This window comes from Bombina bombina, chromosome 1 (assembly GCF_027579735.1).
Source record: "Bombina bombina isolate aBomBom1 chromosome 1, aBomBom1.pri, whole genome shotgun sequence".
In the NCBI taxonomy this organism is placed as follows: Eukaryota; Metazoa; Chordata; class Amphibia; order Anura; family Bombinatoridae; genus Bombina; species Bombina bombina.
This window is the reverse complement of record NC_069499.1, coordinates 1,445,257,411-1,445,280,219: the sequence shown is the minus strand read 5'-3', so window position 1 is coordinate 1,445,280,219 and position 22,809 is coordinate 1,445,257,411. Positions and strand designations below refer to the sequence as shown.

Here is a 22,809-nt window from a genome sequence, read left to right as displayed (position 1 = left end):
AAATGACTGTTTATAATAGGGAATAATAGAATTTAAATTTTAACTTGATATATTATATTTAAATATTTCACAGTTGTGTGTTATTTAACTAATAAGGTTTTAAAGGTTAGAAACAAAACATATAATTGAAATTTTAAATGTTAATCTGTTTGCTCGTCCAATTAACAAGAATAGACTATACAGGCTAAATAAACCTGATAGTCTTAAAGAAATGCTTATGTTGCACTGTGAACAATGGATTGTAGTAATTAATTCGGTAGATTACTGGAACTTGTGGTTGAGAAAGAATTTGTGTCATTAAATTAAAATATAACCTTTATTAGTTTTATTTATAAAAAAGACAGCATAAATTGTGTGTGTATGCTACCCTGGAGAGAGTTAAAAGCACACTCTCTGTTGATTATATGATACTTAGCTTGTATGATATCACTGATATAGAGTACTTGGTAAACCAGTTTTAAGACAGAGTTTATATTATAGGTGTATCTGTGTATTTATCTATCTAAGGACTGTGTGGCCTAATATCTGGCCATTCCTAGAGATTTTCCCAAGTGGGTATTTATATATGGTATACCTATTATACTTAAACTTAATGGTTTTTATAGATAAATAGGCTTTAAGGCACTGTGAACATCGATGTCCAGTTATATAACCAGTATACAGTGAGCTAATACCAATGTATACACTTGTAATAAAATTTCTGTGGAGACTGGGAGGTCTGGAGGATTACCTATATGTCAGTCTCTATATTGTATCACCAACACTTGATTATTGCGTTAACTTAGCAACTCTGACTGATATTAATTAAGTTCAGTATGATTGTGCACATAATATTGCATCAAGGGATAAGCTCGGTTATGCAGGTGCAGCGGTTAACCATTTTTTTAAACGCTATGGTACATAGTAATAGCAGCTGCTTAAGCCTGTGAAAAACAGACTTGTTTTTTCTGTCACTCAATTTTGACTACAGTAGTATTACAGCGTTACTAAATTACAGCTTTTAATAGTATGACACTATGTGTCTAAATTTGTATTAACTTAGTGATGACCCCTGTCAGTTGTTTTCCTTCTATGGTAGTGTACGATATTGTATAGACAAAATGCGTTAGTGAAACGCTGCGTCAGGGGTCCTCGCTATTTTTTAACTGCCTCTCTTGTTGTAATAATTAGAAAAAATATCTTAGCTTAAAAAAACTTTTCTTAATTAGTACTTGGTAACCTGTGGCTTTTCACAGGCTTAAGCTGCAGCTATTACTATTTATCCCAGTATATAAAAATGGGTAACCGCTGCACTTGCATAACATAATACGATAACGAGTGGGTAATACAATATCTGGGGGATTAAGTTCTAAAGATAATTTTGTCTATACAATATTGTACACTACCATAGAAGGAAAACAACTGACAGGGGTCATCACTAAGTTAATACAAATTTAGACACATAGTGTCATACTATTAAAAGCTGTAATTTAGTAACGCTGTAATACTACTGTAGTCAAAATTGAGTGACAGAAAAAACAAGTCTGTTTTTCACAGGCTTAAGCAGCTGCTATTACTATGTACCATAGCGTTTAAAAAAATGGTTAACCGCTGCACCTGCATAACCGAGCTTATCCCTTGATGCAATATTATGTGCACAATCATACTGAACTTAATTAATATCAGTCAGAGTTGCTAAGTTAACGCAATAATCAAGTGTTGGTGATACAATATAGAGACTGACATATAGGTAATCCTCCAGACCTCCCAGTCTCCACAGAAATTTTATTACAAGTGTATACATTGGTATTAGCTCACTGTATACTGGTTATATAACTGGACATCGATGTTCACAGTGCCTTAAAGCCTATTTATCTATAAAAACCATTAAGTTTAAGTATAATAGGTATACCATATATAAATACCCACTTGGGAAAATCTCTAGGACTGGCCAGATATTAGGCCACACAGTCCTTAGATAGATAAATACACAGATACACCTATAATATAAACTCTGTCTTAAAACTGGTTTACCAAGTACTCTATATCAGTGATATCATACAAGCTAAGTATCATATAATCAACAGAGAGTGTGCTTTTAACTCTCTCCAGGGTAGCATACACACACAATTTATGTCTTTTTTATAAATAAAACTAATAAAGGTTATATTTTAATTTAATGACACAAATTCTTTCTCAACCACAAGTTCCAGTAATCTACCGAATTAATTACTACAATCCATTGTTCACAGTGCAACATAAGCATTTCTTTAAGACTATCAGGTTTATTTAGCCTGTATAGTCTATTCTTGTTAATTGAGTATTTCATATGCTTATGCACTGCTCCTTAAGTGTTTAGGCATAACTCTCACAATTGCATTATTTCAAGCAAAAATTAAAGATACGAAACAAAACACTTAGGCAGACAATTCAAGTATAAAAAATAGGTTCAAAATCTTTTCCTACTGTTTGCTCGTCCGTCTGTAGGAGTGACTCACCGCTCTATCAGACACACAGAATCGCAATGCACGACGAAGCATTGCGATTCTGTATAAGGCTGAAATTACAAGTAAGGAATGGATGTCACTGCGCATGCGCACGTCATGAGGGAACGCGCGCTGTGAGGAGAGGAGAAGACGGACGTTCTAACGGCGGTTGGATGCAGGGACTATGACGAAGCGGTCCGAAAAAAAGATTTATTAGATAGGCGGCCAGATAAAGGTATTTTATGAGTATATAATATATGTGTTTGTAACGCTTCCACTGCGCTTTTTCTCTGCATCAAAGGATTATGTATAAAAATAAGTGTTAATTTAACAGATAAAAGTCTTGGGGATCAAGTGTTTACAGTCCCTTTAATGTAAAAAGAGCTTAATGTACCAAAATTCCCCTAAACATCTATCAATTGCCTTGAAACTTGGCACAAACTCAGTTTGTCACTTTCCAAACCTATCCTAGAAGTTTCATGGTATTTGGTTTCCCACAAGGCAAATGAGTGACATTAAGCTTGTTTTTTGGAGAGCTTAATGTGCCTTAACGTACAAAATTGAACTTAGATGTTAACCAATTTCCCCCAAACTTCTCACAATACATTAATCTATCTGTTTAAACATATTCTGAAAATGTAAGAACATTTGATAAAACATAACAAAAGTTATTCACATTTAAATATGTTTTTTACAATCCTAAAACATTTCAGGGCCCATTTATTAAGCTCCGAATGAAGCTTGAGGGCCCGTGTTTCTGTCGATTCTTTAGGCTTGCCAGAAACACCAGTTATGAAGCAGCGGTCTAAAGACCCCTGCTCCATAACCTGTCCACCTGCTCTGAGGAAGCGGACAGACATCGCCGCATTTCAACCCAATAGAATACAATCAGGTTGATTTACAGCCCCTTGCTATCGGCCGATTGGCCGCAAATCTGCAGGGGGCAGCATTGCACCAGCAGTTAACAAGAGCTGTTGGTGCAATGCTGAATGTGGAGAGCGTATTGCTCTCTGCATTCAGCGATGTCTGTCGGACATGATCCGCTGATCGGATCATGTCAGACAGACACATAATAAATAGGCCCCTTCATGTGAATGGCTTAACGCAAAAAAGAGCTTAATGTACCAAAATTTGTCTAAACATCAATCAATTGCCTTGAAACTTGGCATAAACTCAGTTTTTCACTTTCAAAACCTATCCATGAAGTATGATGGATTTTGTTTTCCCACAAGGCAAATAAGTGACATTAAGCTTGTTTTTTGGGGAGCTTAATGTGGCTTAACGTACAAAATTTAACTTAGATGTTAACCAATTTCTCCCAAACTGCTCACAATACATTAATCTATCTATTCAAATATATTTGGAAAAATTTAGGACATTTGATAAAACATACCAAAAGTTATTTACATGAAACCATTTTTTTACAATCCTAAAACATTTAGGGGCCAATTTATCAAAGCTTCAACTGATAATATGATGGAATCCGCTAGAATCTTGCGTCATATCTGATGCAAATGGAATCCACCGTAATTATCAAAGTGTCAAGATTGTCAAATGTTGAAATGTGTGACATAATATGCCCTCCCGCGATCTCAATCTGACGCAGATCGATGCTTGCGTCATCCCAGATGTTTCGAATACACATTCGACTCTATACAGGGAGTGCAGAATTATTAGGCAAGTTGTATTTTTGAGGATTAATTTTATTATTGAACAACAACCATGTTCTCAATGAACCCAACAAACTCATTAATATCAAAGCTGAATAGTTTTGGAAGTAGTTTTTAGTTTGTTTTTAGTTATAGCTATTTTAGGGGGATATCTGTGTGTGCAGGTGACTATTACTGTGCATAATTATTAGGCAACTTAACAAAAAACAAATGTATACCCATTTCAATTATTTATTTTTACCAGTGAAACCAATATAACATCTCAACATTCACAAATATACATTTCTGACATTCAAAAATAAAACAAAAACAAATCAGTGACCAATATAGCCACCTTTCTTTGCAAGGACACTCAAAAGCCTGCCATCCATGGATTCTGTCAGTGTTTTGATCTGTTCACCATCAACATTGCGTGCAGCAGCAACCACAGCCTCCCAGACACTGTTCAGAGAGGTGTACTGTTTTCCCTCCTTGTAAATCTCACATTTGATGATGGACCACAGGTTCTCAATGGGGTTCAGATCAGGTGAACAAGGAGGCCATGTCATTAGATTTTCTTCTTTTATACCCTTTCTTGCCAGCCACGCTGTGGAGTACTTGGACGCGTGTGATGGAGCATTGTCCTGCATGAAAATCATGTTTTTCTTGAAGGATGCAGACTTCTTCCTGTACCACTGCTTGAAGAAGGTGTCTTCCAGAAACTGGCAGTAGGACTGGGAGTTGAGCTTGACTCCATCCTCAACCCGAAAAGGCCCCACAAGCTCATCTTTGATGATACCAGCCCAAACCAGTACTCCACCTCCACCTTGCTGGCGTCTGAGTCAGACTGGAGCTCTCTGCCCTTTACCAATCCAGCCACGGGCCCATCCATCTGGCCCATCAAGACTCACTCTCATTTCATCAGTCCATAAAACCTTAGAAAAATCAGTCTTGAGATATTTCTTGGCCCAGTCTTGACGTTTCAGCTTGTGTGTCTTGTTCAGTGGTGGTCGTCTTTCAGCCTTTCTTACCTTGGCCATGTCTCTGAGTATTGCACACCTTGTGCTTTTGGGCACTCCAGTGATGTTGCAGCTCTGAAATATGGCCGAACTGGTGGCAAGTGGCATCTTGGCAGCTGCACGCTTGACTTTTCTCAGTTCATGGGCAGTTATTTTGCGCCTTGGTTTTTCCACACGCTTCTTGCGACCCTGTTGACTATTTTGAATGAAACGCTTGATTGTTCGATGATCACGCTTCAGAAGCTTTGCAATTTTAAGAGTGCTGCATCCCTCTGCAAGATATCTCAATATTTTTGACTTTTCTGAGCCTGTCAAGTCCTTCTTTTGACCCATTTTGCCAAAGGAAAGGAAGTTGCCTAATAATTATGCTCACCTGATATAGGGTGTTGATGTTATTAGACCACACCCCTTCTCATTACAGAGATGCACATCACCTAATATGTGTAATTGGTAGTAGGCTTTCGAGCCTATACAGCTTGGAGTAAGACAACATGCATAAAGAGGATGATGTGGTCAAAATACTCATTTGCCTAATAATTCTGCACTCCCTGTATGACCCTTTTTCCAATTTACCAAAAATTTAACAGGTACTTGCGTCTATTGCAGCGCAGTGTACTGATCATTCAAACCGCCACCCTTGAGGCCGCAGATGCCATAGAAATCAATGGGAGTCTGAAAACACAGGATGGTTATGTTCGATGCTGCAAGATGATAAAGCATATTAGATAATAAAAGTAAATTATAAAATTTATTAAAATTATATACTCTTTCTAAATCAAACAATATTATTGCTCCAAATTTGGTGCAAAGTATTGCTTCAATTTTAATGCACTAGTAGATATAGGGATAAAAATGAAATACATTACTACTTATGGATTATGTTACATCTTTGTCTATTATTACAAAGCAAGAGGACAATATTATTGCTCCAAACTTGGTGCACTAGTAGATATAGAGATACAAATTAAATAAATACATAACATAATATAGGTAACTTTCTTTTTTCTTTTCTTTTTTGGATAAATCTATATACACCATGTTTAAGGTATGTAATACAAGTCCCACTCACCACTTCACACCAAATATGATGCAATACTCCTAGACAACCCACACACTAATTAATTTTTCTACCTTTTTTTGATAGGGATATGCATAATCACATGATTCATGACATTAGCTAATCAAATTTAAAAATACATTGTATAGTATCACTAACGAATAAAATTGCTCAATACTTGTGTCATTGATCACCCATCAGAACTTGTAAGTGCTATCTGTTACATTGTATATTATACTTTGAAAGTATGTATATGTGTAATTAGTATTAAAGATAAACATTGATGCTGACATTAGGACACACAATGTAATATTTTAGACAATGATTTTAAAATTTGAATGATGTTTGATTCAATATAATTTTAAGGTGATAGCTCAAAGGGCTAGCCCACCTAATATTAAACTATCATGATTCAGATACAGCAGAAATTAAAGTCACCTCTTTACTGTCATGCTATTTTTAGTGTATTTCTTCCTTCTCTTGAATTTCATTTTCATTAAGAAATGTCATCTTATATGCCAGCCGATTTTATAACACCTGTGTAGGGGTGGTTTTTAAAACTAGATTGCAATTCGGAGGGGTTACACAGGTACACAGAGAAAACTGGCCCAGCTCTTTAAATATTCATTGATTGTAAATAAATACATATGATACCCTGATGACATGTTATATTCACAATTATTCCTGCTCAGAATAATAATACATTTACACTATATACATATATTGGTATAAATAAACACAGAGACATGAAAGACAACATTGTTTAGAACAAAAAAAGGAATTTAGGGACATGTAAATATGTTTGCAAAAGATTTCTGACATAACACACACACAAACACACATATCTATATATGCAAATTATGACACTTAGGAAAGTCTCCCTATGTGTGATGCAGGAATCCAGACATGGACCCGTTGCTTAGTGTACCTAGAGGGATATGGCTGCACCTCACTGACGAGGCCCACAATAGGCCGAAATGATCACCTGAGGCTGCTTCTCGGACCTTTGGCTTGGATCAAGTGCAGTTTTCTGTGCTTGGTCTTGGTTGAAAGATTTGCTGCCTGGAGACCTGCTCCTTCGGCCTGGGGTCCTTTCCCTTTGGGGTTTGGGCTCCTGCTGCTATTGGGGGGGTGGCTGCTCCTTAGGCGTAGAGCAACTGGGTAGTAGGGCCGTCCCCTTGGCCTTGTGGCATCGTCCCTGGACTTCAGCCACATGCTGCTTTTGGGGGGGCGCTCTGAAATCCAGCCTAAAGAGGCAATAGGGCAAATATGGCTACCAATGTGCCAAATGTTCCCCATACACTTCGGGTTACACTTCGGGTGTTGATTTCTGAGGACTTTCGAGAGAAGATTGGTTTGGCTCATGTCCAGCAGGTGGTTTTGGAGGGTGTTTTGAAGATGCCAAGAGCAAGTTTGCATTGTGTTCAGTCAAGAGGGATTTTTGATGTGGCTTTCACCGATGAGCATTATTTACAGACCTGCTATCAACGGACTATTGATATGGCTGCTGCTCCAGAGTTTTTTGGCATGAAATTTGTTGCCTGTGTGCAGAGGGAGAGAAGAATCCCGGTGACAGTACATATGTACAACCCTTGGGTCACTGATGTGGAAATTCATCTGTTTCTTTGTCGCTACTTTGATGATGTTCAAGGAGGTAGCAAGCTGAAGAATCAGTTTGGGACTTTCAATGCAAAGCGCAGGTTCTGGGTGCGGTTTGTGCCAGATGAATTAGGTATTGGTGGAAAGAAACACCCTCCACAGACTTTTGCCATTGGTGGAAATAGAGGTTTCCTATACTATGATGACATGCCTCTTTTTTGCCGTAGTTGCAACCTGTTTGGTTACATTGCTGAAAATTGCCCAGGTGCCAGATGTCGAAATTCCAGTGAGGAGGATCATCTTGTTGCCCACTGTAGTAAACGCCGGACTTGTGACCTGTGTGGTTCTTCAAGTAATCTGTGCAGGATGTGTCCTTTGATGATGTTTCAGGAGCTTGATAGAGTGAAGCCTTCCTATGCTGATGTTGCAAAAAAACATCTTCAGTTGCAGTTGAGCCATCTGTGAATGAGGAGGAGGTCTCTGATGAGGCATTGAACTCTATATTACCTCTTTTGTGTAAGAAATCTGCAGTTGGGGTCCCTGTCAGAGAGGTGTCTGATGTTCCTGTGGTGGTTCCTGTGGCTGAGAAGGTAGAGGAAGCCCAATCTGATCTTCAGGAGGTGGATCTTGCTACATCTAATGTGATAGCTGCTTCAGATGTTCTTGAAGCCCTGTTGCCCAATTCTGTGGATGATACTGTTGCTGTTCCTGGGACAAATACTTTTTCCTTCACTGAGTCATCTTGTGATGCTGCTCCTGATGCTGTTCTTGGTGAAGGGGAGAACATTGATTGGTCTGCTGTTGTGCCCTCTAGTTCTGAGGAGGATATGGACACTGAAGGGAAAAAATCTGCCTCCAAGCGAAAAATAGATGCGGATTCTGATGGATGGGAGAGTCCTGATTTGAATCTTCCAGTAGTCAAGGGTGCAGATCCAGATACTACAAGTGATGCTGACTCTTTAATTTCAGAGTTTCCTTCTGTCTCTACTAAAGACGTTCCTTCTGACTCAAGCCAGTGTATAGGTGACTTTTCTGATGGCTCTTCTGTTGGTTATCTAGATAAAAGAGATGTGAACCAACTTGCTGAAGTTCTTGTTTATAAGGCTGGCAAAGGGGAGCATAGGAGGTTGGAACATCACAGAGGCAGATTTAAAGGATCTCCTTTGAGTCCTAAGAAAAAGAAAGGAAAGAAGAAGTCCTGATGTTATTTCTTTTTTTGTTTTTCTTTAATTTATTTTTGTGATGTTTCTGACCATTTCTTCCCTTAATGTCAGGTGCATGACAACTATAGCAAGGAGAGCTGCAATTTTTAAATTATTATCTGTATGTTCTGCTAATATTTTTTGTTTGCAGGAATGTGGTCTCTCTGAACATCCTAAATGTGCTGACTGGGAATATGGTCCTAAAGTATGGTCTTGTTCTTCTGATAGGAATGGGGGGGGGGGTTTTGTTTAAGGGGTTTAGTTTTTCTATCCTTAATGTAGTTCATATTGTACCAGGTCGGGTACTTTTGGTTAGTTTTAGTTTTTTGTGGGACTGTTTTTCATTTGTTTAATGTATATGCTTCTCCAAATAGGGTAGAACGTTTGCTTAATTTTGAAACTTTAAAGTTTTTTCTGCCAGGTCGAGAGCCAACTTTTTTGGTTGGGGATTTTAATTGTATTGTTAAGAATGGGGACAGAGAGGGTGGGAGTGATTGTAGGGTGGATAGCTCAGGGAAGTTTTTACTTGATTTGCTTAAATCTTTCGGTTTGAAGGATGCCTTCGGGTCTGTTTCTTTTTCAGGGGAGGGTTTTACTTTCTTTAGTGATAGTGGTGGGATAAAATCTCGAATTGATTTTTGTTTTTTATCTAAATTTTTATGTGTTGATGATTTTTCTTTAAAGCGGATGCCCTTTACGGATCATGCCCTTTTGATGTGTAAGGTGAATTGTGATTTGAAGATCAAGTATGGTAAGGGTGTTTGGAAACTGAATGTGGATTTGTTAGAAGATGAGAAGTTTAAGCATCAGTTTGTTTGGATGTATGAAAGGTGGCGTGAAAGAAAATGTGATTTTAGTAATGTGCTTATGTGGTGGGAATGGTTGAAGGTGGAAATAAAGGGTTTTTTTTATTAAGAAAGGCTGTGAGAAAGCTAGAATGGAAAGGGAGTTGTATGATAAATGGTATCTGAGGTTGTATTTGTATGAATTGAGAAATTGTGGTATTGATATGCATGAGGAAATTGCTGAAGCAAGAAAGATAATTAAAAAGTGTATGCATGAAAAAGGAAAGAAAATTGTTTTTATGGCAAGATTGGAGAAAATGGAAAAGGATGAGTCTTGTAGTAAATATTTTTTTAAGAAAGCTTTTGAAGGAAAGGCTGGTTTTGTTAGTGTTTTTGATAAGGTTGAGTGTGAAGTTAATGGTACGGATGGTGTTTTGCGTGAAGTTCATGAGTTTTACAGTTAGCTGTGTAAAGAAAAAACAAGAGATGTTTTATTGGAAAATGAGTTGTTGGAAAACATTGAGGTTAAGTTTGAAAAATATGATAATGATTTGTTAGAAAGGGATCTAAGTTTGGATGAGATTGCAGAGGTTGTTAGGAGTTTTAAGAATGGGAAGGAACCTGGTTGTGATGGTTTGCCTGTTGAATTTTATACTTGTTTTTGGAATTTGATTGGGGTTGATATGTTGGATGTTTGTAAGTTTGTTTTTAGAATGAATGTTTTGCCTGTTTCAATGAGGAGAGGTTTGATTGTTTTGTTATTTAAAAAGGGTGATAAGAGAGATTTGAGGAATTGGAGGCCGATTACGTTGTTGAATGTTGACTATAAGGTTATTGCAAAGGTGTTGGCAAATAGAATGCATGGAGTGATTGGTAAGGTTGTTGGTGAAGAGCAAGTGTGTGCTGTTCCTGGGTGTCAGATTTCTGAAAGTTTGTTGTTACTACGTGATGTACTGTGGTATGTGAAGGAGAGGATGAGGTCTGTTGCTGTTGCTATTGTGGATTTTGAAAAGCGTATGATAGGGTAGTGCATGATTTTATGTTTCATGTTTTAGAACGTTTAGGTTTTTCTGGTAAGATTATTGGATGGTTTAAATGTTTGTATAGTGATATTTTGAGTCAAGTCCAGGTTAATGGTTTTTTGACTGAGGAATTTTGTGTTAAATCTGGAGTGCGTCAAGGATGTCCTTTGTCTCCTGTGTTATTTGTATGTGTCATTGAGCCATTATTAACTAGTTTGAGGAAGGATAAATTAGTTAGAGGTGTGAGTGTTCCTGGTAGTAATGGAAGGTGTTTAAAAGTGATTGGGTATATTAATGATGTGAGTGTGGTATGTGAGACTCAGGCTGGTTTGAGGAGGGTGAAAACTTTAGTTGAATGTTTTTGTATGGCAATTGGTTTCAGAGTTAATTGGAATAAGTGTAAAGTTAAAGTTTTTGGTAATGATAGGGAGATTGATTCCAGTGGATGGCCTGTGACTGAAGGTGCAATTGAGTTGTTGGGTGTGAAATTTGATGTGGATTTGAAAGGCTTGGAAAGTTGGGAGAATGTTTTTGATAAAGTGAGTAGAAAACTTCAGTTTTGGTCTTTAAGGACTTTATCTTTGGAAGGAAAAATGTTAGTTATTAAATTGGTTTTGATCCCTATTATGTTATATTTGGCGTTAGTTTTTCCGCCACCTGAGAGGATTTTTTGGAGAATTTTGAGAGTGTTGTTTTCTTTTTTCTGGAGTTCTGGTATGGAGCGTTTGAAAAGAGATGTTGTTGTTAAGAGAGATTTTTGGCTGTGAAATATGTTAGTAGGTGTGTGGTTCTGAGTGGTAAGAATAGCATGGCTGGTTGTATGGTAAAGTATGCTTGTGGAAATGTTTCAAGACTATATGGTTTATTTGAGATTGATAGAAAGAAACCGGTATGTTTTGCTGTTCCGTGGTTTTATGTAAGGGTGGAATGTTGGATTAAAAAATATGGTTTGGAGAATGTGTTATTCATTTGTTTTGGAATTGTGAGTATGCTAGGGATGTTTGGAGAAGTTTGAAAAGGATGATTAAGGGTTTGACTGGAGTGCAGTTTTTTACTTTTAATATGATGATGTATGGTTTGTGTGGAAGTGGTGTGGAAAAAGAGAAAGCAAGATTGATATGGTTGTTGGCATGTTGTGTGAAGGAGGTGTTGTGGGATGTGCGTAATATTTTGATTTTTAAGAAAGAGGTAGTTACTGTAGGTAATTGTGTGGGTATGATCCGTGGGAAGTTGTTTTTGTATTTTTCTTTTGATAGGAGGCGATATGGGGAATTAGATTCTGAAGGCATCTGGAAGACAAAGAAGTGGAAGGATTGGATTATTTAGTTTTTGTTTTTGTTTTTTTCCTCCAGTTTGTTTTTGTCTGTATTTGAAATATGTTTAATTTTATTTTGTGTGATTATTTAAGTTTAATGTTTGCATTTTGATTTTTTTCTGATGACAAAAATTTGGGTCAATATTTCAGTTTTGTAACAAGAGATATTTTGTTTGCATTTGTTATTATGATTTTATTTTGTATATATGCATATATGATTATTTCTCTAATAAAAGAATTACGAAACATACGTCTGGGGTTTTGTTGTATCTCTGGTTCAGAGAGGGATTGCCTGGTATTTCGGGGCTGGACTGTACTGTGAAATCAGGATCAGACTGATATGCTTCAGGAAAGTTCTTCTCTGTGAAAGGCACATGTTGGGCAAAAAGAGACTGCTTCTTGGGTGGTAACAAGCTATTATGCTATTGTTCGTTCTCAGGTTGAGCGCTTCTCTCTTTTTATTTATTGTATATATATATATATATATATATATATATATATATATATATACACACAAGTATGTGCAAAGATATATGTACAAATTCTAACATTAAAAATCATTTATAAAAAAAATAACATGAGATAAAAGCATATCATGACTTCTAGAAATACAAATGCACATTAATTTATGTGAAAGTATCATATAACAAATAAATATAAAAATAACTTTCTATGAGATATTGTTTGTTGAGGTATAAATCAAGCTATTTCTTGGACATTAACAGATGAGAAATAAAAGATTAGCTTTAGAGAAATGTGCTTGTTCATGGACAGTAATGAAATGGTATAAATAAAGTTGGGAACAACCTGAATAACTGCAACATCAATGCTCATTGCACCATACTTGACGCACGTTTTTTTTTTTACATGTTTTTTTTATAAATAAGAGCATTGCATGTGGATCCACGGCAGCGATGTCTGGCGAGTATATTGACACCTGCGAAAGCACAGAGATTGACGCTTTGATAAATAAGCCCCCATATGTTTTATAATTGTAAAAAAACTGTTAAATGTAAATAACTTTTGGTATGTTTTATCAAATGTCCTGAAAATTTTAGAATATGTATGAATAGATAGATTAATGTATTGTGGGACGTTTGGGGGAAATTGGTTAACATCTAAGTTAAATTTTGTACGTTAAGCCAAATTAACCCCTTAAGGACCAGCGACGTACCCTGTATGTCGCTGGCCTTTTTTTGGGACGTGATTGTTTTATAGCGCGGTCTTGCCACCAGCGTTGAGACGGCTCTATTCCACAAAGCCTGCTGGAGGGAGGGCATTAATAGCGTTTTCTTGCTAGACTTGTGCTATTATGTCCTGAAAAAACCCTTAACGACCAGTGACATACAGGGTACATTGTGGTCATTAAGGGGTTAAGCTCCCCAAAAAGCAAGCTTAATGTCACTCATTTGCCTTGTGGGAAACAAAAATCCATGAAACTTCTAGGATAGATTTGGAAAGTGAAAAACTGAGTTTGTGCCAAGTTTCAAGGCAATTGATTGAAGTTTAGGTGAATTTGGGTAAATTAAGCTCTTTTTAAATTAAGCTGCTTACATTAAATGTTTTAGGATTGTAAAAAAAATGTTAAATGCAAATAACTTTTGGAATGTTTTATCAAATTTACTAAAATTTTCAGAATATGTTTTAATAGAAAGAATAATGTATTGTGAGAAGTTTGGGGGAAATTGCTTAACCTTTAAGTTCAATTTTGTACGTTAAGCCACATTAAGCTCCCCAAAAAACAAGCTTAATGTCACTAATTTGCCTTGTAGGAAACCAAAATCCATGAAACTTCTAGGATAGGTTTGGAAAGTGACAAACTGAGTTTTTGCCAAGTTTGAAGGCAATTGATAGATGTTTATGTGAATTTTGGTACATTAAGCTGCTCACATTAAATGTTTTAGGATTGTAAAAAAATAGTTAAATGTGAATAACTTTTGGTATGTTTTATCAAATGTCCTGATATTTTTAGAATATATTTGAATAGATAGATTGATGTATTGTGGTAAGTTTGGGGGGAATTGGTTAACATCTAAGTTCAATTTTGTACGTTAAGTCACACTAAGCTCCCCAAAAAACAAGCTTAATGTCACTCATTTGCCTTGTGGAAAACCAAAATCCATGAAACTTCTAGGATAGGCTTGGATAGTGGAAATCTTTGGTTGTGCAAAATTATGCAGCAATTGATTAACATTTGGCCACTTTTTTACTCATTAAGCCACATTAAGCTCCCCAAAAAACAAGCTTAATTTCACTCATTTGCCTTGTGGGACACCAAAATCCATGAAACTTCTAGGATATGTTTGGAAAGTAAAAAACTGAGTTTGTGCCAAGTTTCAAGGCAATTGATTGAAGTTTTGGTGAATTTTGGTACATTAAGCTCTTGTTACATTAAGCTGCTCACATTAAATGTTTTAGGATTGTAAAAAAATTGTTAAATGTGAATAATTTTTGGTATGTTTTATCAAATTTCCTGAAATTTTCAGAATATGTTTGAATAGATAGATTAATATATTGTGAGATGTTTGGGGGAAATTGGTTAAGATCTAAGTTCAATTTTGTACGTTAAGCCACATTAAGCTCCCCAAAAAACAAGCTTAATGTCACTCATTTGCCTTGTGGCATTCAAAAATCCATAAAACTTCTAGGAAAGGCTTGGATAGTGGAAATCTTGGGTTGTGCAAAATTATGCAGCTATTGATTAACATTTGGCCACTTTTTTTACTCATTAAGCTACATTAAGCCATTTTCACATTAAATGTTTTAGGATGTCCCAGATAATGAATAAAACTTCACAAAATAAAATATATGGATCCATATAGTACTAACAAAAACCACACATGGGCTAAAAAGTGAAAAAAGTCCCAAATCAGTCCATTTAAGAATCCAAAGATGTCCAGAGGATTTAGTAAGTCTTTAATGATCTGTGTCCTAAATCCAGATATATGAAACCTAAAAAGAAAAACATATAGTACAATACTGTGGCATATAACAAAAACCACTGTGCACACAATAACTCTTTACCAGAATAGTGATATTCCACAAAGGCAGGGTGAACTATCAATATTGCTGGACTGTGATAAGATTAGCACACAAATTGGTTTTACAAGTCCATGCTAAAAGTGAATAAAATAAGAATGTGTAGCGTAAACTGAAATCTCTTTAGCACGCCTTATACTTCCAATGGATTTAACAATTGTGCTAACCATTGCTTGTATTACAAGTTGAAAGTTATGTGTTATGATCTCAACACATATTAGCACTAAAAAAGCTAGCGTGACTTTATACCTGAAGTAAAGTGTTAGGGCCACAAAAATAAAATATAGTTTTAATTTTTTAAATAAATGTTTAAAGGGATATTATATATCACAGTGTTTCACTGGGAAAAGCTCACAATGGTATATATATGTGTTTATATGTGTATATATGTATGTGCACACACACATAAATATATACACATATACACGCTTTTGAGCCCTCCCCAGTCAAACAACTTGTCATATAAAATTTTAATTTTTACAAAATTTTATATGTTTTGGGTTTTTTAATAGGAATACTTCAAATACCTATGTTCTTCACTTAGAAGAAAATTTTCTTTTATTAAAATAAATAAAATAATATATATATATATATATATATATATATATATATATATATATATATATATACAGTGTATATATATATATATATATATATTTATATATATATATATATATATATATATATACAATATATTTATATCAATAAGCAAATATATAGGTATATATTTAAAAAAATATATACGAAAAAAAGTTGGAAAAAAAACACCTCACTATAATGCAAACAACATATCATATTCTAATTCATGCTAACCTGATATGAATCAAGGAATATTTCATTTTCCAATGTTCTTTATATAACAGAATATCTTCTATTTATTCATAATTAAATATTTCTACTTAAATTTGAATGGTTATTAAACAAATATATATTTATACCTTTGTATATACATGATTATATATAGGTATAGATATATACAGATATCTATAGGAATATCTATTTATAAATACTCAGAACATATTTCCCTATGTACAGACTATTGGAATGGGAAATATTTACAGTAAATAGATTGTTAAAACTTTTGTTAAATATGAATATTGCATAAATATGATTTTAGATGTTTTCCTCTAATTAACTACAGAGGGCTCCAATGCACATTACAGATAATATGTCTATATATCTGTACTTATATATGTATGTGTTTATATGTGTACATATGTCTTTAAATACATATATATACACATATAAATACATACATTCATATGTACACACATATACAGTATATATATATATATATATATATATATATATATATATATACCTGGAGTGCAGAATTATTAGACAAGTTGTATTTTTGAGGATTAATTTTATTATTGAACAACAACCATGTTCTCAATGAACCCAAAAACTCATTAATATCAAAGCTGAATAGTTTTGGAAGAAGTTTTTAGTTTGTTTTTAGTTATAGCTATTTTAGGGGGATATCTGTGTGTGCAGGTGACTTTTACTGTGCATAATTATTAGGCAACTTAACAAAAAACAAATATATACCCATTTCAATTATTTATTTTTACCAGTGAAACCAATATGACATCTCAACATTCACAAATATACATTTCTGACATTCAAAAACAAAACAAAAACAAATCAGTGACCAATATAGCCACCTTTCTTTGCAAGGACACTCAAAAGCCTGCCATCCATGGATTCTGTCAGTGTTTTGATCTGTTCACCATCAACATTGCGTGCAGCAGCAACCACAGCCTCCCAGACACTGTTCAGAGAGGTGTACTGTTTTCCCTCCTTGTAAATCTCACATTTGATGATGGACCACAGGTTCTCAATGGGGTTCAGATCAGGTGAACAAGGAGGCCATGTCATTAGATTTTCTTCTTTTATACCCTTTCTTGCCAGCCACGCTGTGGAGTACTTGGACGCGTGTGATGGAGCATTGTCCTGCATGAAAATCATGTTTTTCTTGAAGGATGCAGACTTCTTCCTGTACCACTGCTTGAAGAAGGTGTCTTCCAGAAACTGGCAGTAGGACTGGGAGTTGAGCTTGACTCCATCCTCAACCCGAAAAGGCCCCACAAGCTCATCTTTGATGATACCAGCCCAAACCAGTACTCCACCTCCACCTTGCTGGCGTCTGAGTCGGACTGGAGCTCTCTGCCCTTTACCAATCCAGCCACGGGCCCATCCATCTGGCCCATCAAGACTCACTCTCATTTCATCAGTCCATAAAACCTTAGAAAAATCAGTCTTGAGATATTTCTTGGCCCAGTCTTGACGTTTCAGCTTGTGTGTCTTGTTCAGTGGTGGTCGTCTTTCAGCCTTTCTTACCTTGGCCATGTCTCTGAGTATTGCACACCTTGTGCTTTTGGGCACTCCAGTGATGTTGCAGCTCTGAAATATGGCCAAACTGGTGGCAAGTGGCATCTTGGCAGCTGCACGCTTGACTTTTCTCAGTTCATGGGCAGTTTTTCCACACGCTTCTTGCGACCCTGTTGACTATTTTGAATGAAACGCTTGATTGTTCGATGATCACGCTTCAGAAGCTTTGCAATTTTAAGAGTGCTGCATCCCTCTGCAAGATATCTCACTATTTTTGACTTTTCTGAGCCTGTCAAGTCCTTCTTTTGACCCATTTTGCCAAAGGAAAGGAAGTTGCCTAATAATTATGCACACCTGATATAGGGTGTTGATGTCATTAGACCACACCCCTTCTCATTACAGAGATGCACATCACCTAATATGCTTAATTGGTAGTAGGCTTTCGAGCCTATACAGCTTGGAGTAAGACAACATGCATAAAGAGGATGATGTGGTCAAAATACTCATTTGCCTAATAATTCTGCACTCCCTGTATATATATATATATATATATATATATATATATATATATATATATATATATATATATACATACATATCTATATTTAGACGTGTGTACTTTGTAATTTATTTTTTAGGTGCTTTATGCAACTTTTTATTTTCAGAAAATAGTTAACCACAGCTCTGAAATTGTGGTAAAGATTCTCATGTAAATGAAGATTGCACAAGCAAAATTGCGATTGCACTCGACTTGTTATGTCAGCACAATGGAAAGGGGGTGCAAGCTATCACGATAACGCTAGCGCAATCATTTGCGTGCCACTTGTAATCTAGCCACATTTAGGGTGAGAGTACAAGTGCCACAGTAAATCAAAATTTTGCATTAATGAAAACACTGCTAGCTAAATGCTTTTTGCACAAAAATCGCTAGCGGTGTATGCACGTGCATGTGTACCCCCATAGAAATCAATGGAGAAAATAAAGTGAAAAAAAATAACACCATGCTTGTGAAAATGACAACAGAGTGAAAAAAAAACTACTATAAGCACCTAGCCTAATAACTCCTAATCTGCCATCCCCCCTCATTGCAAACACTGAATAAAAATGTTAACTCCTAAGCTGCCACCCTCCCACAATGCAAACTATCTAAATAAACTATTAACCCCTAAACCACCATCTCCCCACAACGCAAACTATCTAAGTAAACTATTAACCCCTAAACCGCCATCTACCACAATGCGAAGTAATAAACTAACATCTAAACCCCCTAACCTAACACCCTCTAACTTAACCCCAATTAAAATACCCAAAAATGTTATTTAAACTACATTTAAAAAAATTAAAACTTACCTGTAAGATTAAATTAAAACCTAAGCTTACCCTAAAAAAAAAAATAACATTTCGTAAAAAAAAAAATAGATTACAATAAATAAAAAACCTAACATTTACACAAAAAAAAATAACAACCGAAATTACCAAAAATAAAAAAGATTATTCTTATTCTAATACCCATAAAAAAACACCCCAAAATAAAAAACCTATTCTTCAAATAATCTACCAATAGCCCTTAAAAGGGCCTTTTGTAGGGAATTGCCCTAAAGCAAACAGCTCTTTTGCATAAAGATATTAATAATATTAAACCCCACAACCCCCTAAAATAAAAAAAAAAAACTAACTAAAAAAACCTAAACTACCCATTTCCCAGAAAAGGGCATTTGGGTGAGCATTGCCCTTAAAAGGGCATTCTGCTCTTTTTCTGCCCAAATAAAATAAAAAACCCTGATCTAAAAAACAAATTCCACCCCAATAAATAAAAAAACCCCAAAGTCTAACCCCACAATTGGTACTCACCGAGGATGATGGCGTCGCTCCATCTTCATCCCAGTGGCACTTTATCTTCATCCATCGTGGGTCCTTCTTTCATCTTCATCTGAACCGCTGTCCATCTTCTATCTTCATCCCCATGCCAGCGGCGAGGTCAGTGGCGATGGCAGCGGCGACGTTGGTCCTCCTCTTCATACCATCAACATGGAGGTCCTCTTCATGCAGTCTCCAGTCCAGGGGTAATCTTTCATTCCTATTGGCTGGTTTGATTCTTCAAATTCAAATCAGCCAATAGGATGAAAGTGTTTTCCTTTCATTTCCACAGACAGGTTGACTTTTGCAAAAAATGAAATGCAATTCTTGCACCTCAAACAGCGTTATTGTCTGGAACTGATAAATAAAACAAAAACAAAAAAAGCAAATCTCAGCCACGCAACAAGCCCATCTAATTATTATGCATTTTGGCATTTGTTCACTAAGCAAATGCCCAAAATAAACTCAGTCTGTTGCATTTGGTTCATGTCGGTACTGGAATTATTAGTGTAAATCAAGATTTTGTGTGTTGCACTTTTTATGATTAAATCCAGCTCTAAAAAGAGCCAGATGCAACAGACTGCAGCCATTTTAGATGTTTGTTTAGTGAACAAAAGCCGAAATGCACATCTACTAAACATGCTACAAATGTTCTTCATCTGCTTGTTGGAGATCTCCATTAACAGGAAATGGACAAACATAGCCAAAATAGCTGTACACACTGAAAGTGTATCAGCACTTGTCTCATGGCACTGATTCTTCATAAAGGTGCAAAGTAACCACAGCTGCATATAATTGTAACTTAGAATGGAACATTGTTTTAGGTAAAATTACTGAATAAATTACAGAGTTCTGTATTTAGACACTTACATTACACTATAAAAAATGTCCCCAAAGCATGATTTCATGTTATGCCAGCAAAGTTTTGATCATTAGTCCCAAAAACATAAACTTAATAATAATTATTATTATTATTATCGGTTATTTGTAGAGCGCCAACAGATTCCGCTGTGCTAATTGAACCAATTAGAAATGTTCATGTTTGTGCACACAAAGATACAAGTTTTCATATGATTTTCATGCAAATGAACAATTTTTAAAATGGTTTTAACTTGTGCTTACTTTTTTATTGGTCCAAAAATAGACAGTTTTGTTAAAAATGCACATTCGTTAATGAAACAAGGATATTTGTCTTGCTTTAATGAGGCAAATATCCAACTGAATGCAGCACAACATTTAAAGAAAATGAAGGATTAATGTCAAATTTAATAGTACTCCTTTGGTTCCTTTAAATAGTTAAACCTAAGCGTGCTAGAGAGTCCCGCTAATCTTCTCTTCTTCTTCACATGGCCTTGGCTGCGTTAACAGGATGCATAGTGTGGTGGCTCTCAGGCCTGCACTAAAGGAGAAGGTAATTTATTGTAGGCCCTGGGAGCCACCACGCAAAGGCTTCTGATACCGTGACCAAGGCTCTCTGAAGAAAAGGAGTGGGTTAGCGCAGCACTCCAGCGCACTTAGGTAAGTATTTTAGTTACTAAAAGGGGAACTTTTTTACCTGTAGCAGTGGAACATGTACATTTGTTTAATAGAAAGAAATGTTAATGTTCCATAAATGGTCTGTATTTGTTTAGTTTAAAACGAGACGAATAACGAACAGCACAAGCACTGAATATTTAAAATATGAAGTATGACATTTTGCCTGTGCACATGTTTAGTCCAAAATATTTGTCCAGCCATAAGAAAAATAAGTCACAGTGAGTTGCTGTGTTTTTTTTTATCAATTCATTTTTGGCTTGTCTGTTTAACAAAATGGGTGTAGAATCTTTTTAAATCTTGCTGTTAGTAAGAAATACTTTATAACTGTTTCTCAATTCAAAGTGTGACCATTTTATTCAAATGATAACACATAGTACTGTACCTTGAAGCCTTGCAACCTGTTGCCTTTCTTTCAGTTTTGCTTATTTTGCTTATTATTACTTGTGTTGAACTTAAAGATTTTATATGGTTTGTTGTATCAATATAAATTCCCACTGGTTTACTTAACAAGTTTGCTTTAATGTAGAGGACATAAAGTGCAGTCAAGCAGGGAATAGATTATTATAACCCTTTCAGTGCAATGTCAGTTCTCATCTCTGTGCTGAGAAATTTCTATTTTAAAACCACAAAATGATATATATATTTTAGTATAATATGCAGTAGAAAAAAGTAGTAGTTTCCCAACAGATAAATGGCATTAAAGGGACAGTGTATTAAGGCAAACAGCAGATAGGACTTGATATCATTTATATCTTGTGTAGGAGCACCCTTTAAAAAAGGCTGAGCTCTCTCACCCTCACAACTGGGAGGATGATTTATTTTGATATATCTTGTGTTCATATCTTTTCATTAGCCATTGATACAGTATTGACATGTTTAGTATATGTGGCAGTTTCAAATAAAGGTACTTGAGTTATTTGTAAACAATTTAATGTACACCAGAAGGTAAAATCAATATACAGGAATGCCTTGAGCCTCTTTTATAGGTGCTATCTGACACAGTACTTTTCCCAGAATAATGTGCTCCATTTACCAAGCTGCGATAGTAGTTTTGCAGCCCCAGCATTTCATGTTACCATGACTGCTGCTACTTAACCTCTCCACCACCTAAAGTGTGTCGGATTTCAATAATATTGGATCTGATTGGGATGATTGACAGTTCCCTCTTTACAAGAATGGCCACACGAACAGGGAGTGGAATAGCACAAGCGCACGAGTTTCATGACAGCAAACCTTGTCCTCCTACCTAGTGATAAATGGAGCCCAATGTCTTAATTTAGTACCTTCATGACCACCAGGGAGAAGAAGGCATCTGCCTTCATATGGTTAGGGAGCACTGATCATGCTGTCTTACCATATGAAATCAGATCAATGATTGTTGCAGACAGTGGTGCTGTGGTGGGAGGTGTGGGATGAATGAAAGGATTCTGCTGGGTGGCCCATTGTGGGAGGTGAAAAGAGAGGGGCAGGTCATTATGCTATGGCACACAGAGGAGAGGGAGGTATATAGGTCCCTACATTATAGAAAATCTGCTGCCTATTACAGCATCTATATCAATAATAATAAACCTTTTAAAAGTAAAAAAAAATGAGTGATTGAGTTCAACGTTTGAGGTGTGATTGACCAAAATAGGTTCTTCATAATAGTTCCTACCACCTTATAAAGAGCAATAAAGAAGGGCCTTTAATTTCTTACTTACCTTGTGTTCATTTCAAACTGCCAGTGCCTCACTGTCATGGTTTTCATGTAATGCTACTTACATTTCTAACATTTCCACATCTCCAAGTTGCTTTGATTTTGCCTTTAAATGGTCATAAACTTCAATTTTAATTTCTATTCCATTCAGTGAGCTGAATTTTTTTTTTTTTACATTGTGCCTATATGAACACCATTTCTTCAGGATCTGATGATTTTTATACTTATTTGACA

General features: G+C 35.8%; 1 protein-coding gene across 1 annotated transcript in view; it reads right to left on the bottom strand.

Moving 5' to 3' along the window:
• Positions 1 to 22,617, bottom strand: part of LOC128666159 (olfactory receptor 1019-like) — a 35,536-nt gene extending 12,919 nt beyond the window's left edge. Inside the window, exons 1-2 of the mRNA XM_053720605.1 lie at positions 22,580 to 22,617; positions 14,954 to 15,065 (exon numbers count right to left, since the gene is read on the bottom strand). Coding sequence (XP_053576580.1) covers positions 14,954 to 15,065; positions 22,580 to 22,617 — 150 coding nt within the window. The remainder of the gene's footprint in view (positions 1 to 14,953; positions 15,066 to 22,579) is intronic.
• Between the last annotated feature and the right edge of the window lie 192 nt (positions 22,618 to 22,809).